Genomic DNA, 15,068 nt, shown 5'->3' on the forward strand with positions numbered 1-15,068 from the left:
TGTGTGTGTATTGCTCATGTGCCTGTTTCATCAGAATATTGTCTACAGAGCAATAGAGTGGATGGCAGCCTTTCATTCTTGTCCTGTGTGGGCAGGGTGTGCTTGCTTCAGTCTGGCTTCACTCCTAGAAACTGGGAGAGCCAGCACAGTTCAAAGAGAAGCAGCTGGGGTTTGACTTTGGCTCTTAAATTTACAAATCCTTTTGGCTCCATTAGTAAACCTTAAAGTGGTGATATGTGTGTTTTAGACTGTTGAACTAAACTTGCTGATAAAAGAAAGAGAAGAAAATGGCTCTGGCATGAGATGGGTTGATTGGCAGTTGTTTAAAGGCAGCAAGCGTATGTCATGGTCCTTTAGGCCCAAAAGTGTTGGGGAAGGTGTGTATTCCCATGTGTAAGTTGAATCTCTGTCACTAACAGCCCAGATGGCAGGGAGCTGTTTATGGTTCCCCTTGTCTTTCCAGACACAGTCTGGATGTAACCATAACTCTCCTACTCTGATTTGCAGAGATTTTACGTGGCCACGTCGCGGCAGCTGAAGCGCCTTGAGTCTGTGAGCCGTTCTCCCGTGTACTCCCACTTCAACGAGACTCTGCTGGGAGTCAGCGTCATCCGAGCCTTTGAGGAGCAGAAACGCTTCATCAGGCAGAACGACATGAAGGTGGATGAGAATCAGAAAGCTTATTATCCAAGCATTGTTGCAAACAGGTACCAGCGGGGCTGCAGTGTGGAACAGCAGTTACCTGGGGAGGACATGGATCTGCTGGCTGTGCTCCTTACCATTTGTTGTCCACACCTCTGTGGGTGAAGTACTGGAAAGATGTGTTTGTGCCTTGCAGGTGGCTGGCAGTCCGTCTGGAGTACGTGGGGAACTGCATTGTCCTGTTTGCAGCATTGTTTGCAGTGATTGCACGCAACAAACTCAGTGCAGGGCTGGTTGGCCTCTCAGTGTCCTACTCACTGCAGGTAATGTTGCCTTTTCTAAAAAGAGCAAAACCTCTGAATCCTTAGACTGCATCAGAAAGTCAGAACCTTGGTGTGGCTTTGGATGGAAAACTAATACAAAGAACATAGAAAATAATAATTACAAATAGTATCTGAGGAGATGCTGGGAAGTTTCTTCTTTGCTTTCCCAGTGTGAGGGGATGTGGCCGAGGTGTCTCGTCCTGTGCATCTTAAAAGGCATTTAGGCTTTCCTGCTGTCCAGCACTGATTAGCCAAGATCTTGCCTGTGTTTATGCATTCCATGAAGTTGCAGTGCTTTGGTTATCCCATGTTTTTCATTTATTGCAGGTAACCTATTCAGTGTAAACTGCTCTCTGACTGCTTTCCTCCTTGCAGATCACAGCGTACTTGAACTGGCTGGTTCGCATGTCATCCGACCTGGAAACCAACATTGTTGCTGTTGAAAGAGTCAAAGAATATGCTGAAATGGAGAAGGAGGTACAGTGAGCTGGCCACCCCACTTATGGAAGCCAGTGCCCTGTTCTGAGGTCTCAGCTGCCCCTGAGTGTGTTGGAGGCTGGGCCTGTGCTCTGAGCTGAGGGGTGGGACAGAGCTCAGGGCTGTGAGTGCCTGCCAGGGACGGGCTGGGTCTCAGTGGGAAGTTCCTGTTGCTGCTGTTGTGGTGTACCCACTGGTATTTACACAGTGCTATTTGGGAAATGTGCTCTTATGTTCAAGGCTAAGCAGTAGGGTAGCACAAATGTTTTGGTTTCCTACGACTTCAAGCATCATGTTTTTGTGTTTCTCTTTTTGCACTCAGTATGGGGAATAAAAAGGTTTTACTTTTTTTTTTTTTTTTTTTTTTTTTTTTTTTTTTTTGTTTGTTTTTTTTTGTTTTGTTTTGTTTTGATTCAAATTACATTATTCATTTAATGTGCAGTTGTTCCCTTTATGGTTACGGAGTTCCCTGGGTCTTCTCTTTTCTCTTTGCCCTGCCTGTCACTTGAACCTGACCTGAGTCACTATTTTTGCAACCAAACATTATGAAGACCCTTCCTAGATTTTTTTTTATTAAGTTCTGGTAGCAGACCAGTGTTTATACATGTAAAAGCCTTTTTATTTGGCAGTGGAAGTGAATGCAATGAGGTGTGTTCTTTCTCACCCCTGTGGGAGGCTGAGGCAGCAGCTTTTTACCAGCTGACAGATGTTTTAGTGCACAGTCTCAGCCAAACTGCTTCTAGTTGCATGTGTGGCTGCCCCAGAGGTTTCCTTGCCATGGTGGGGTGTGCAGACAGGTTGTCTGAATGTGTGCTGCCTGCATGATTCTGCCACTGGCAAGAGGGAAGTTTATCCAGCAAGCCCTTGGTTACTCACACCATTTCATCTGTCTTGAGACTGCTCTCCTAATCACAGATCTTTTGCAAATTATCCCCTAAGAAGGATTTTTCTTAATTGCAATCTGAATCCTCTCCGCCTGTGTTGGTTGAAGCAGGAGCTGATCAGAGGTGTTTGTGTGGCTCTTCCAGGCTGAGTGGAGCATTGAGCAAACAGCCCCAGCCAGCAGCTGGCCCGAGGAGGGGAAGGTGGAGTTCCGAGGCTACAGTTTGCGCTACCGCGAGGACTTGAACCTGGTTCTGAAAAACATAAATGTTACCATCAATGGGGGTGAAAAGGTAATGACTGAATTCACAGTGGAGTGCTGAGTTCACAGGTCTGCATGCATAAGCAGAAGAGAGGTTTGACCCTGTTCTGTTATGTGTCTGAGGTTCTTAAGAACTAGAAAAGCTTCTGTGGAATCAGGCTTGTTGTCACTGCAGATGTTGTGGGTTCTCAGCCTTTGCAAGGTGTGTTCTGCATCAGGCATAAAGAAACACTGTTATGTGGGGCTACCAAGTATCATTTGGCCTGGTTTCACTGGGAGCTGAGGTTTATCCTGTCTTGTCTCCCCTTTCCAGAGAATATTGCTAATTTGTTTGCCATAAGCAAAGAGGAGTAGGTTGCAGAGAGATTAAGTTAATTATAATCTCAGGAAGATAGCCTACAGTAGAGGGGGGGAAGCCTGATCTAGTGAGGCAGAAGTTTCAAGGTGAGACTGCAGGAAATAATGGGACTTCAGAGCACATTCTCTGGATCTGGCCAAGCTGATCTGTGTGTTTCTCCTCCTGCTTCCTTGCCCAGTCCTGTGTGGATTCTCTGATGTCCATTAATAGTGTGGTCTTGCACAGCAGCATAAAAGGTAGCTGTAAGAGATCTACTATCCAGCTTCCTTATTTGTGGTAGCCAACTGGGCATTTGTCTTCTCCTGCGTGCACACTTTCTACCCACAAATATGGGCAGAATGCTGCCTCAAGTGGTTAGAATGGACAGATGGCAAGAGGTGTATCAGCCAACCAAAGTAACAATATTTTATATTTGAAAAGAGTTGATCATGACTTCAGTCTTAACTGGGAAGTAAAACATACAGTGTGAAACTGAATGCTCCTCGTGTGTGGATAACCCCAAAAGTATGTGTTGGTTTCAGGTGGAAATGCTTGTAAGTGCTTTAACTCTTTCCCAGAGTAAGTTGTTCTTGTATTTCTTCCCAACAGATTGGAATAGTTGGAAGAACAGGAGCTGGAAAATCCTCACTTACTTTGGGCTTGTTTCGGATTAATGAAGCAGCTGAAGGTGAAATTATTATTGATGGGATTAATATTGCCAAGATAGGGCTCCATGACCTGCGGTTCAAGATCACCATCATCCCTCAGGTAGGTGCAAAATCCTGCCACTACTTAAACTTCTTTGCTCTTTGCAGAGCTCTTTCCATAAAGTACTGAGTAGAAAATTGTTATTCCTCCTCTGATCTGTGCTATGAAATTCAGTCGCTTCAGCTTGCCCTTTCATGGACTTGAAACCAAGCTTTTTTCCCTAGGCTGGTTTCAATTTGCCTGTGCCAGGTAACAAGTAGGAACTTGGCTGTGGCTGAGCCATGTTGTGGAAGCAAAACCTTGGCCTCTGGATTCAGGAGCTGATCACTTACAGACTACAGACAGCTCAGCCTGAGTGGGAAGGGCTGATCCCAGCTGAACACCTGCTTGGGGTCCCTTTGTGAACTGGGCACAGTGTGTGCTATCAGTGCTGCTCTTGCACAGAAACCATCCCAGTCTAGCCCAGCCAACTGTGGGTTTGATAGTCATAAACATTTGGAAATACAACTTCATGAGCATTGGATTTAGTCTCAAGTGTTTTTGTTCTTACTGTGTAGCCTTTATTGCCTGATCTGATTCAAAATAAGACTGTAAAATTTGATGTTTTCAATTACCATTGCAGCACACTGGCAAAAACAAATGAGCTCACTGTAAAAGGTTTTCTGTACCACCTCTTTTGGAAATCTGGGGGGCACACTTTGCTTTCTCCTTTTGATTGTTTTGCATCAGTATTTCCAAAGTAGTATTTCTTCCTGTCTGAGGAAAAAAAAAGGAATAATTCCATTCATGCTGAGCTGAAGAGTTTTGAAATATTTACAGATGGTTCATTCCCTAAGAAGTGAAAAGTTGACCTGGTAGTCCCTGCTGACAGAAGGTTGAGCAGGGAGAGCCTCTTTTTTAGCTTAGAGGTCCAGTAAAAAGAAAGTTGGCTGGGGTTTGGGTGTTTTGGTTTGTTTTGTTGGGTTTTTTTTTCTGAATTCATGAGTTACTGACTAATGGAAAGGTCTGGACTGCAGGAATCTGCAAAGGGAAGAGGTCAGGCCCCCAAGAAAAATAAGGAATAAGAGTGAGGGAGAGTAACTTTTTATTGGAAAAAAAAAAAACCAAACAAGCCGTAATTCCTTAATGCAGTATATTAGCTTGCTTGCAACTGCATCTGTACATGTTGTTTCCTTTTGTTATCTAAGAAATAGTTGTAGAGCACTTGCCATGTTCTGTGTCCATTGGCAATTACCTCTTTCCATGACCAGGATCCAATATTGTTTTCTGGCTCTCTGCGTATGAATCTTGATCCTTTTGACCAACACTCTGATGAAGACATTTGGAGGTCTTTGGAATTGGCTCACCTGAAGAACTTTGTATCATCCCTTCCTGATAAACTGAATCATGAGTGTGCTGAGGGTGGTGAGAACCTCAGGTAGGTCAAAGGAAGTGTGTGCTGAATTGAATCATGGTGTGCTTGTGAAAGTTCTAATGCCCCAGCCCTGTGTGAGAATCTGGGGAGGCAGCTGGAGAATTCTTAATGTGTTACCAGGCAATCAACCCAACTAGGTTTTATTCAACATGTCTTTAGCTCTTGAGTTTGGGAATTTCAAATAATTTTAAGAAATACTCTGAATGTGGGGAGATTTTTCAGCTTGGGCAACCTTGGAAAGCATTTAAACAGCAGCATTATTCTAAGGAAGCTGTTCACTTGCTATTTGCACCTTCTCAGGGTTTTATATGTTGAGTTTGTAGAAACCATTTAAAGTCCAGTCCTCAAGACTGTGCTGATGCAGTGAGTCAGCCTGATGCAGTCATGCTGAAACCGCTTGTATTCTCCTGCTACATTGCCAGGACCTCATTTGAGGGGGATGTAGTTTCACATGCTGTTAGATATTCTGCAGGGAAATAGCAAGACCCACCTTATCTTTAGAACAAGGAGTTGCCAGGTTTCAAAATGAATACTAATGAATGCTCTAAACTTGTTCTGACTTTTCTCCCCACGCTCCCATCCCATGTGTGCAGTGTGGGACAGCGCCAGCTGGTGTGCCTGGCACGAGCTCTGCTCAGGAAGTCCAAAATCCTGGTTCTGGATGAAGCCACAGCTGCTGTTGATCTTGAAACAGATAAGCTCATACAGTCAACTATAAAGTCTCAATTTGAAGAATGTACTGTGTTAACTATAGCACATCGTCTGAACACAATCATGGACTACACGAGGTAAAGTGATGCTGCTTTTACCTTGCTGACTGTGTGACCTGCACTGTGCTCCATTTAAATGGCAATCTTTGTGTTAGTTGGGTGTTCACTGGTTTGTTTTTAACTGCCTCTGCACAGAGCTGCTGGAATCCCTGTTTTGAGGGGTAGGGTGTGTTTGTGTTCTGGCTTGTGGTGGCTGTGCTTGGCCTGGGGAGCACCTCTTGTCCCTCTGTCACACTGCTCTTGTTCCTGCCTGGGCAAAATGGGAAGGGGGGAGAGGCAAGGACAGGAGACTGTTCCTGGGTCTTGCCCTAATTTAGGCATAGACAGCACAGGGAGTCCAAAGGGGCAGATCCTGCCCTCTGAAGTTCATTTGGTGTTCCACTTTCCATCACTTCAGGTTATAGTTCATAGAGCCTCCCTCGTGCTCGGCTGCCGTGCTAAGGTGTGCTTGAGGGCCAAGTTGTTGTCTCATATTTCAGTTTTAGACTCTCATCCCTTTTATCACAGAATGGCAAAGTGACCACTGCTAGGATTTCAGAGTACTCCTGTAGCCCTCTGTGCTGTCAGTAGTGACAGATCAGAGGGAGGAGCGCTGCCAGCTGGGGAACATCCCTCAGCTGTGGCAGTGGTGGCACCAGGCAGCAGCCCCTGCCAGGGGCTTGGTGACCATCTCTGCAGTGCCTTGCCATCCATGGGGGGAGCTGGAACAGGGTTTTGGCAGTGAGCTGACCACAGACTTGGTGGACTTCCTTGTGCCAGTTGGATGTTTTTTGTCACAGCAGCTGTGTAACGGCAGTTGGTGTGGAGAGGTGCTAAGGGAAGGTTATCCTGGATCTTGCAGGCCCTCACACACCTTGACAAGAAGTGCTGCCAGGTCCCTTCTGGCTGGCTCAGAGTGCAGTCCAGAGCCTCCTCTGCAGGAGGAGATGGGTAACCATGTGCTTTGTCTGCAGATGGCTGCATGACCATGTGCTACATAAACAATGCACCACACAGACCATCTGCACGGAGCTGGGGAAGGACAGAGAGAACCTCAGCCTGCTCACAGTGTCTTCACTTGCAAATAATGGCTATGCTGCAGTCTCTGTCTGTACACATATATGCATGTTCACTGGCTTTCTGGATCTTCTTGTGACTATTTTTAATTTTTTTTTTTTTTTTTTTTTTTTTTTTTTCCCTCTCCTTGTTTTACAGAGTTTTAGTCCTGGAGAGAGGAGAAGTGGTGGAGTGTGGTACCCCAGACCAACTACTTCAGGATAAAGGCATTTTCTATAGTATGGCCAAAGATTCAGGCTTGGTGTAGCAGTTGAACTTGGCTATTTACTGTGGGGAAGAGGGAGGTGATACATTTTGGAGAACTGTAACTTCCCCTGAGCTGGACCGAACCACACAGCTGAGTTTCAGACACAGTGAAGTTAGCCAGAGCATGGCAATGGAAGCAACATAAAGATGCAATTTTTTCTTATTTTTTATTTCTCCTTAGTATTGATTTTAGCCACCTCTAGGAGAAGCTCATGCACTGTGCAAGACACTTCAGAGACTCCTATTTTTTGCCTGAAATCTGTCATTATACTCTCAAATGTACAGCGGAGTGATTCATCAGAGAAATTCAGAAAAGCTTTTTCTTCTCATCTCTTTTATGTTCTAAAGTTCCCTCCCTTTTTTTTTTTTTTTTTTTTTTTTTAAACATTTTTGCAAATGCTAGTTATTTGCTTGTTTGCAGATTCCTCGTTTCATGAGCCATCTATTGTGGGATGCACTTGGAACATTTTGTGGCATAAAGTACTATAGTCCAAAGATTTTTCTTATGAAATAAAATGTGTGCCAGACTTTCTCATTATGGCATTTACTGTACATGGTTAATGCTTTATGCATTGTCCTAAAGGTTTCATGTGTTTACAGCGTAGAGCAGCAGGTTCACTGTCATGTCAGTAGTGCTGATGTGAAGCAGCACAGTCAACTTCAGAGCAGTATTTCAGCCTGTCTGGAATGACAGTCACTCCAGAACCAAACTGTGCAGCAGTTGGTGAGTTGCTGTGTGCTGATCTTACCCCCAGCTCACTCAGGAATTCCGACTGGGGTGCCCAGTGCTGGTGGCACCTGTGGGGACAAGGCTGAGCAGTGAGGATTCACCTCAGCAGAGGCTGCAGGCTCAGGGTGACCTTGATTGTAATACCCTTGGCTTTGGTAGTTCTGTGCTTTCATAGCAGCTCTGCCACATCAAGGACCATTAGCCTTATATCAAAGAAACATGCCCTTCATGCTGCTGCTGTTGACTCTTTAATTTTGTGGGAAAATGTTCTGTTGCAGTTGTTTAAAAAAAAAAAAATAGTGTTTTTAAAGTTTTGTGTCGGAAAGGTCTAACAATTAAAATGGATCTGGTTTTCAAGATCTGTGTTGAGTTTTCATCTTTTTATGGTAAGAAAAGAGGTACTTTTCTAATGTTCTGATTAGTCTTATTTTAAAGGAAAATGCTGGAAGAAAGCAAACTAAGTCAGATGGATCCAGATACTCAGCACTGAGAATGTGGACTTCTGTGATTGATATTGCTGACCTTAATACTGACAATTGTTGTCCTTAGACTAAAGCTATTTATTTTTTTGTAAATTATGACTCTCTGAAATTGAATAGACTGAAAATTTCTTTGGTATTTTTTTGTAATGACAATACAAATATTTGCAAAGAACTTGCAGTAAAAAATTGTTTGAAAGAAAACATGTTATTTCTTGCCTTGTGTTTGACAAAGGGTTTGCTTTGTCAGTTCAGCTTTTTGCCTTGAAAGTAGCAATTATTGGTCCTGCTTAGACTGATCATTCTGCTTGGCCTGATGTCTGGGGTTGTTAGGGTGGTGGGTAAGAAGCCATGAGAGTAGGTAACTGTGCTGCAGTAGGGCTGGATTGTTTTGTGGTTTGCTGAGCAGACCAGGTGATAATGATGGATCAGCAGAGCAGGAGCCACCTTTATCACACCCTGTGGTGTCTGTGGCCTGTGTCTGCCACATCTCCTGAGCTTGGTGTGAATTTTCTCTGTGGAAATGGAACGAGCAGGGGCTGACTGGGGAGTTTGGGGATGAGCTGTGAATGAGTTTTTCAAATCCCCAAACACTTGTGCAGCACTGTGATGGACAGAAGGGTGGAATGCTTGGAGCACATGGTTTATAGGAGCAGAGCACAGGGCAGTGCAGGGGGTCTGTGGTAGGGCTGTGGCTGGTGTTGTACCTTAAGGTGGAGATGGAGCTCCCTGCAGAGACCCAGGGGAGGAACTGTCAGTACCATTGAGACACCCCCAGGAACATTTTGTGATCCTCCCCTTCCACCCCATCCTAGGAGAGCCCTGGCAAGGAAGAGGGAGAGGAGCTGCTGTAGAGTTGAATTTACTGTATCTGATTTCAGTGCACACTGATGTCTCTTGGCTGACATTATTTACTGCAACATGGATGATTTCTCACGTCTGGAAAAGCTGATTCTGCCAAAAAAAAAAAAAAGCTCAGAATTTTTAGAAGACCTGCAAAAACCACCCTAATTCATGTGTGTGAACAGAGCTACTTCTGTAAGTGCTCCCAGTCCTGAGCCCACGAAGATCCTTTTGCAGTGTGACAGTGATGTGGCACAGCAACAACTGTGCTTTGGGTCACTGGCACCTTTAACATTTTGGCATTCCTGTGTGTCTTGTGACCATCTGGGGCACTGGGAACGTGACTTGCACAGTACATGTATGGCCTGAACTTGGTGTAAATCAATGCATGACATCTTTGATTTATTTTCTGGCTTTAGCAGTTTCAGTGTTGCCTTAAACTTGGAATCATGGGACAAGGATTTTTTAAGGTAGCATTTCTCTTCTACATGGTATCTCCAAGTGTTAACTCCTTTATATATTTTGCTTTAACCAACTTCTAGATAACTTCTGTGAGACTTGAGCTCCAGATTAATCACAGTACTTGGATACAGCCCTGGGGACTCCAGCACATCTGAAACATGATGGGTTTTTCATATGTAATTTTGGGAATTGCTTTTCTTCTGCCTTTGCAGCACAACTTGATGTGTGAAAGCTGATGATATTTTTGCTTGCTCTTAGTTTGGGTTAGCTGACAGCAAAATTGTGCCCTTTCAAAGGCTACCAGTGTGAAAGTATGTGTTGATTATTGTCTCCTGTTGCCTTCCCTCTTCATTACCGACTTAGGAACAGAAAATGAGCATTTAAAGATGTTTATAATGGAGATTATGGAATGTTAAAAGGTGTCTGTTTCAGAATTACCCAGCAACACGGGCAATTCTGTTTGGCCTCAGTTAAAAAGGAAAAGTACCTAACTTTTATCTCAGTATTTCTAAATGCTCCTGGTTTTGAGATCCATTGATAAACCTTTGGAGTGCTCATAACTTGTATTTGGGTTTGGGATTGTTTGTCTGTGACCTCAAGTATGAGAACTGGAGAAAGTAGGGGGAAAATAATTCTCTCTTGGTACCTGAGCACCAGCAGGCACTGGACCTCGATATCTTAGGCACTTGTCCAGCAGAAACTCTAAACTCTTCTTAACTTGGGTGCAGAAGCCACTGAGCAGCTGTTGGAGAATGAACTGCTGGGTTCTGCCAGTCTGGGTTGATTCTTGCAGCTGGAACTCTCCCATCCTCTCCCCACTGCCCCTTTCTGTGTTATATTTGCTTTACTGAAGAGACCCATTTAAAAACTTGATTCTGTTTTTATTTCAGCTCTCTAGAAAATGGGGTGCTTTAACAAAAGTCACAGTAAAGAGCAGTATCTCTGTGTGTAATGGACTGTCACATTGTCATCCTGTGAATTCTGAGGTGAGACCTGGGGACAGCTCTGGCCACAGACACTGTGGGAAGCCCAGGAAGCTTTTGCTTCTGTTTTGGTTTGTTAAAGCAACATCTGGCAGGTGACCACGCCACCGGCTCTGCAGCACTAGGGTGGCACATGCAAGAGTCAACTTGCACTCAAGAGGAAAACCAGGAATGAACCATCAGGTCAACGGGTGAGATCCTGCTGCTTTCCTCGTGTGCTGCAGGGATCAGAGAGGAGGGCACTTCCAACCATGCAAATTCCTTGTGGCCAAATTCAGTTTGGAGATGTTGGTGTCAATGTTTGGACATGCCCTGCTGTGAGCAGCTGGCACTTGGCAGTGGGAATGCTCCAAGCCCTGGGCAGGAGTGATGGATGCTCTGCTGCCACTCCCAGCCACGTTCCTGTCCTGCACTGTTGAGCCCCTGCTGGAGCTGGCTCTGCTCCTGCAGAGGGAGGGAGTGGATCTGATCCCCAGCTGTGACAACAGGCAGCCTGTGCTCTCCTGCTAGGTGGCATCCTGCCTCCTCTTCCCTTCTGCCCCAGTGTTTGTGCAGTGCCTGGGTAAGCAGTCCGTAAGACATTTAAAAAATACATCATTTGTTCTGCCTGGAGCTTAGCATCAACTGCAAAGAGTTAAGTTTCCTTGCTATCAGTTAAATTCTTTCTTGCTGCCCATAAAATCTTTTTGGCTTTTAAAAATAATCTCTGTTATCTTGAAGTATGATGGATATTTGGGCTCCATTTACAGTATAAATTAGGAATGCTGTGGTCTTTCTCTTTTGACTTGTTTGCTTTTATACCAGAAAAGTATTCAAGTCCTGACTGGCTCATTTTCAGCAGTCAAGTGAGGTTTTGGTATCTGGAAACATAATGGAAGTGGAATTGCTGAGTTTCCTATGGAAATAACATGTATCCCAAGTTACCCTTTCCATCTACTCACTGCAGTTCTGGCTCAAACAAGCTTTGGTTGAGTGTCAGCCATTTTAGAGAGAAACCAAAATAACTCAATTATGAGGTCAATTACTCCTGATGGTGGTGGGGCTATGGGATACTCCATGAGTGAGTCATGCAAGGCCTGATTCTTCCATCAGTCTGTAGAACAGTCCCTTCTGAGCTATTAAGTGTTCTGGAGTATCCAATTCTGCTATCCGGCCATTTTCCAAGACTAAAATCCTGTGAACATTAAAAGAAATGTAAGTTTGGGGATATACCAGCTTACTTATTATACCAAACTTACTAATTTCTACTTAGTTTTAAAATAAGTTTCAGTACTTGCTGGTTATTCAGCCAAGCTTTCCAACAGCTTTTCAGCTGGGAAACAGTGCTGGGATAGAAAGGGTTTCTGGTGAGTGTTCAAGTGCTGAGTTTGGGAGGAGGGGTTTTTGCAGCTGAGACTGGAGGGAGATTTGTGAAGGGGTATTGGTGTTTTAGTTTCACAACTCTCAGGTGACCAAGGAGCTGTAGTCATGGTTTTGCTGTCAGTGGAGGGGAGAGGGCTGTGACACAGCATGAAAGGCACCCTGTGGGAGTAAAGCATCTCTGATTAACCTGTTGGTGCCCTGCTGCTTTAAGAGAGATCCTCCAAACTCTAAAGCAAGGCTTGGAGGTTCAAACATGAAGAGGACAGAAATGGAATTGCTGTTCACCACCATGGTGGGGTGTCAGTCACAGCAGCTGCCCGAGTGTTCCCCTACTCAGAGATGTCCTTACCTGTCACAGTCCAGGACAGTGTTCACCCGGTGAGCAATTGTCAACACGGTGCTGTCTCTGAACTGAGTCCTCAGCATGGACTGAATCTGGACATCAGTTTCTAAATCCACTGCTGCTGTGGCCTCATCCAGAACGAGGATTTTGGCTTTCTGCAGGAGTGCTCTGGCCAGGCAAATCAGCTGTTTCTGACCAGTGCTGCAAGTAGGAACAGGGATGGTAAACTGAGGCCACTAGTCACTTTTCCTTGGGGTTAGAACAGATGATTAACTTGAAACCAATAATGAAAAGGTGATTGCTCCCTTTCTCTGAAAGGGTGAATGAGGCTTGTGACACTGCAGGTAGGTAACAGCATGAAGCAGCTTAAGGAGGGGAGGGGAAGGTGTTCCTATGGCACCCAGAAGAGCTGCACCCAGAAGAGACTGCAGGGTTTTAGATACTGCACAAATACAAACCAGCACAATGATTAAGTCTGAAAGGTCTTCCTTCTTGCTTAGTGTCTTAGGATTTGATTTCATGCTGCTAAACAGGACAGTAATGCAGCAATTTGCAGTCTGAACATAATTAAAGCTTTTTTTTTTTTTTTTTTTTTTAAAGGAATTAGCCTCCTTATCCAACCAGCTCTGTTCTCCTAGCTCAGGGGCTGGCACTGCCCTACCACTGTCCTTCTGCAGATAAAGGTACCTTAGGTTTTCCCCTTGGTCAGTGCACTTATATTCCAGCTGCTCTGGCAAATCTGCAACAAAGTTCTTGAGCTGAGCCAGTTCCAAAGCTGTCCAGATGTCTGCATCAGTGTATTGGTTTAATGGGTCGAGATTCATTCTTAGGGAGCCAGAGAACAAAACTGGATCCTGAGCACAGAGACAGTACAAACAACTCCTGAAATGAATTATAAAAATGAGCTCTTGGGTCCTGCCTGCTGGGTGGGAATCTGTGGCTGATGTTATAATGAATGGCAGATGAACATGGCATAGAGGTTATTTCCAGCTTGGAAATTGCTGAATGTCCCTCCTCCACAGAACCTTTATAAACCCTTCCCAGGTGCTCAAGACACTGCTCAAGGACTTTGGAAATGAGTTTCATACCTGGGGAATGACAGTGATCTTGGTTCTGAGGTCATGGAGACCTAGTTGGGCAATGTCCTGTCCATCAATGAGGATGGCTCCTTCCGCAGCTTCTACCAACCGCAGCAACCCCACCACAAGGCTGGATTTCCCAGCTCCTGTTCTGCCAGTTATGCCAATCTGAAAAGTGCAATGGGAGGACTTTGGTTTTGATGTTGACTGTTTTCTCACAGGTGGACAAACATGTCGTGTAGTTCTTCATGGCCATTTGATGGGAGACAGCTTTGCACAGATCAGATCTCTAGGGCTGTCTGTGATTCACATAGTCTGGCAGTACTTTCTTTAAATGGAAGCATTTATAGCTTGCAATTGTTTTGTATGAAAAGGAATCACAAAAACCTTTGAAGGGAAGAATAATTACAAGACTTAGCAGTTCCAACAGGGCCTTGATGTGGAACTAAACTGAAAAAGTGGAATTCCTTTGCTGTAATACGCTGGACAAGGAGTGCAGTATGGGAGATGGGCTTCTGCTTTCCTGCAGCTGCCAGTTTGCTGTAGCTGGGTGCAGGCAAGGGCTGGATGCCCTGGATCTGGTCAGTGCCCAGCACTGCTCACACTGCTAAAGGAGTGGCTTTTTACCTTCTCGTGCCCGTTGATGGTCACACTGACACGCCTCAGTGCTAACTCCAAACCTGGCCTGTAGCACAGGCTGTAGTTTCTGAATTCAATCCTTCCCTCAGTGGGCCAAACTTGCCCTTGAAGTTTGCCATTCAGAGTCCAGGGTGCCTGAAGAGATGGAAGCAAACAGCAGTGTTGAAGGCTGATTTAAATTACCCAATCAAGTGGCAGTACTGGAATGGGAAGTTCATGAAGACACCTGTGCCAACTGCCCCCCAATCTCTTTGCAGTTTTCAAACCAGAAAAAGGCCTCTAACTTTGATACTGCAGATGTTTGCTTTTTACTTTATCCAAAGATGCTGGTCAGATTTTCTTTACTGAAAATGGGGATGAATGTTTGCTTGCATGTCAGAGTTCTGACATTGAGTGGTTCAATAATAAAAAAAATTATATGCCCCTATAAACAGGACTGTGAAAGCCTCCTCTCAGGGCAGCATATGGAGATATAATTTTAATGATTACAGAACAAAAATTACTGCACTGGAGACTTCTGGCAGCTAAAAGGCTATCTAGGAGCCATTACTTATCAGTGAGTTGCATCTGAAGTCACATAATAAATACTCCAAATATGGGCAGGAAATGTCTCATTCCATGAGTGTTAACAAGTGAAGCTATTTTAATGGCAATCCAGTGCATAACTGTCCTAAGGAAATAATGATCAGAGGTTATAAAACAAGTCTAGTCAGCTGGATAAAACCCAAATGCTGCAGTTCTTTAAAGGAAACATGACAAGCCTTTTAGAAGGGGAAAACTAGAGGTTTTTCAGGTGGAACAGAAAAGTTACTCATTGAGTTTGCAGAGATGTTCAGCCCCTTCTAGTAAGGTCAATAGTGGATTAGCTACCTCCTTAGGAGTCCTCAGGTATTCTCTCACTCTCTCCACAGACACACTGTTGTGCTCTATTTCTGTCCAGGAGCGAACCATCCAGTTCAGCACACCAGTTATCTGCCACAGTGGGAAAGAAGCATTAGGGCAGATAACATGAGCCCTGACCTGTGCTCAGG

General features: G+C 44.6%; 2 protein-coding genes across 7 annotated transcripts in view; one reads left to right on the top strand and one right to left on the bottom strand.

The window, feature by feature from the left end:
• The window catches only part of ABCC1 (ATP binding cassette subfamily C member 1), a 46,175-nt gene extending 37,969 nt beyond the window's left edge, over positions 1–8,206 (top strand). For both annotated transcript variants that reach the window (XM_053991971.1, XM_053991972.1), the window contains exons 24-31: positions 508–707; positions 839–965; positions 1,341–1,442; positions 2,471–2,617; positions 3,533–3,691; positions 4,882–5,048; positions 5,639–5,833; positions 7,010–8,206. In XM_053991971.1, the coding sequence (XP_053847946.1) occupies positions 508–707; positions 839–965; positions 1,341–1,442; positions 2,471–2,617; positions 3,533–3,691; positions 4,882–5,048; positions 5,639–5,833; positions 7,010–7,118 (1,206 nt within the window). In that variant the 3' untranslated portion in view covers positions 7,119–8,206. The remainder of the gene's footprint in view (positions 1–507; positions 708–838; positions 966–1,340; positions 1,443–2,470; positions 2,618–3,532; positions 3,692–4,881; positions 5,049–5,638; positions 5,834–7,009) is intronic.
• Positions 3,708–15,068, bottom strand: part of LOC128815321 (multidrug resistance-associated protein 1-like) — a 28,875-nt gene continuing 17,514 nt past the window's right edge. Inside the window, exons 26-32 of one of the 5 annotated variants that reach the window (XR_008439615.1) lie at positions 14,908–15,009; positions 14,026–14,172; positions 13,408–13,566; positions 13,007–13,173; positions 12,326–12,520; positions 11,556–11,788; positions 9,173–9,280 (exon numbers count right to left, since the gene is read on the bottom strand). Coding sequence is in view for 4 of the 5 variants with exons in the window: in XM_053991974.1 (XP_053847949.1) it covers positions 11,680–11,788; positions 12,326–12,520; positions 13,007–13,173; positions 13,408–13,566; positions 14,026–14,172; positions 14,908–15,009 (879 nt within the window). In the remaining variant the exon portion in view is untranslated. Of the gene's footprint in view, positions 4,388–9,172; positions 9,281–10,491; positions 11,789–12,325; positions 12,521–13,006; positions 13,174–13,407; positions 13,567–14,025; positions 14,173–14,907; positions 15,010–15,068 lie in introns of those variants that run through there. The other 4 variants (XM_053991974.1, XM_053991975.1, XM_053991973.1 and 1 more) reach the window with 4 other exon arrangements.

The sequence above is a fragment of the Vidua macroura genome, chromosome 16, assembly GCF_024509145.1.
Source record: "Vidua macroura isolate BioBank_ID:100142 chromosome 16, ASM2450914v1, whole genome shotgun sequence".
Lineage (NCBI taxonomy): Eukaryota > Metazoa > Chordata > Aves > Passeriformes > Viduidae > Vidua > Vidua macroura.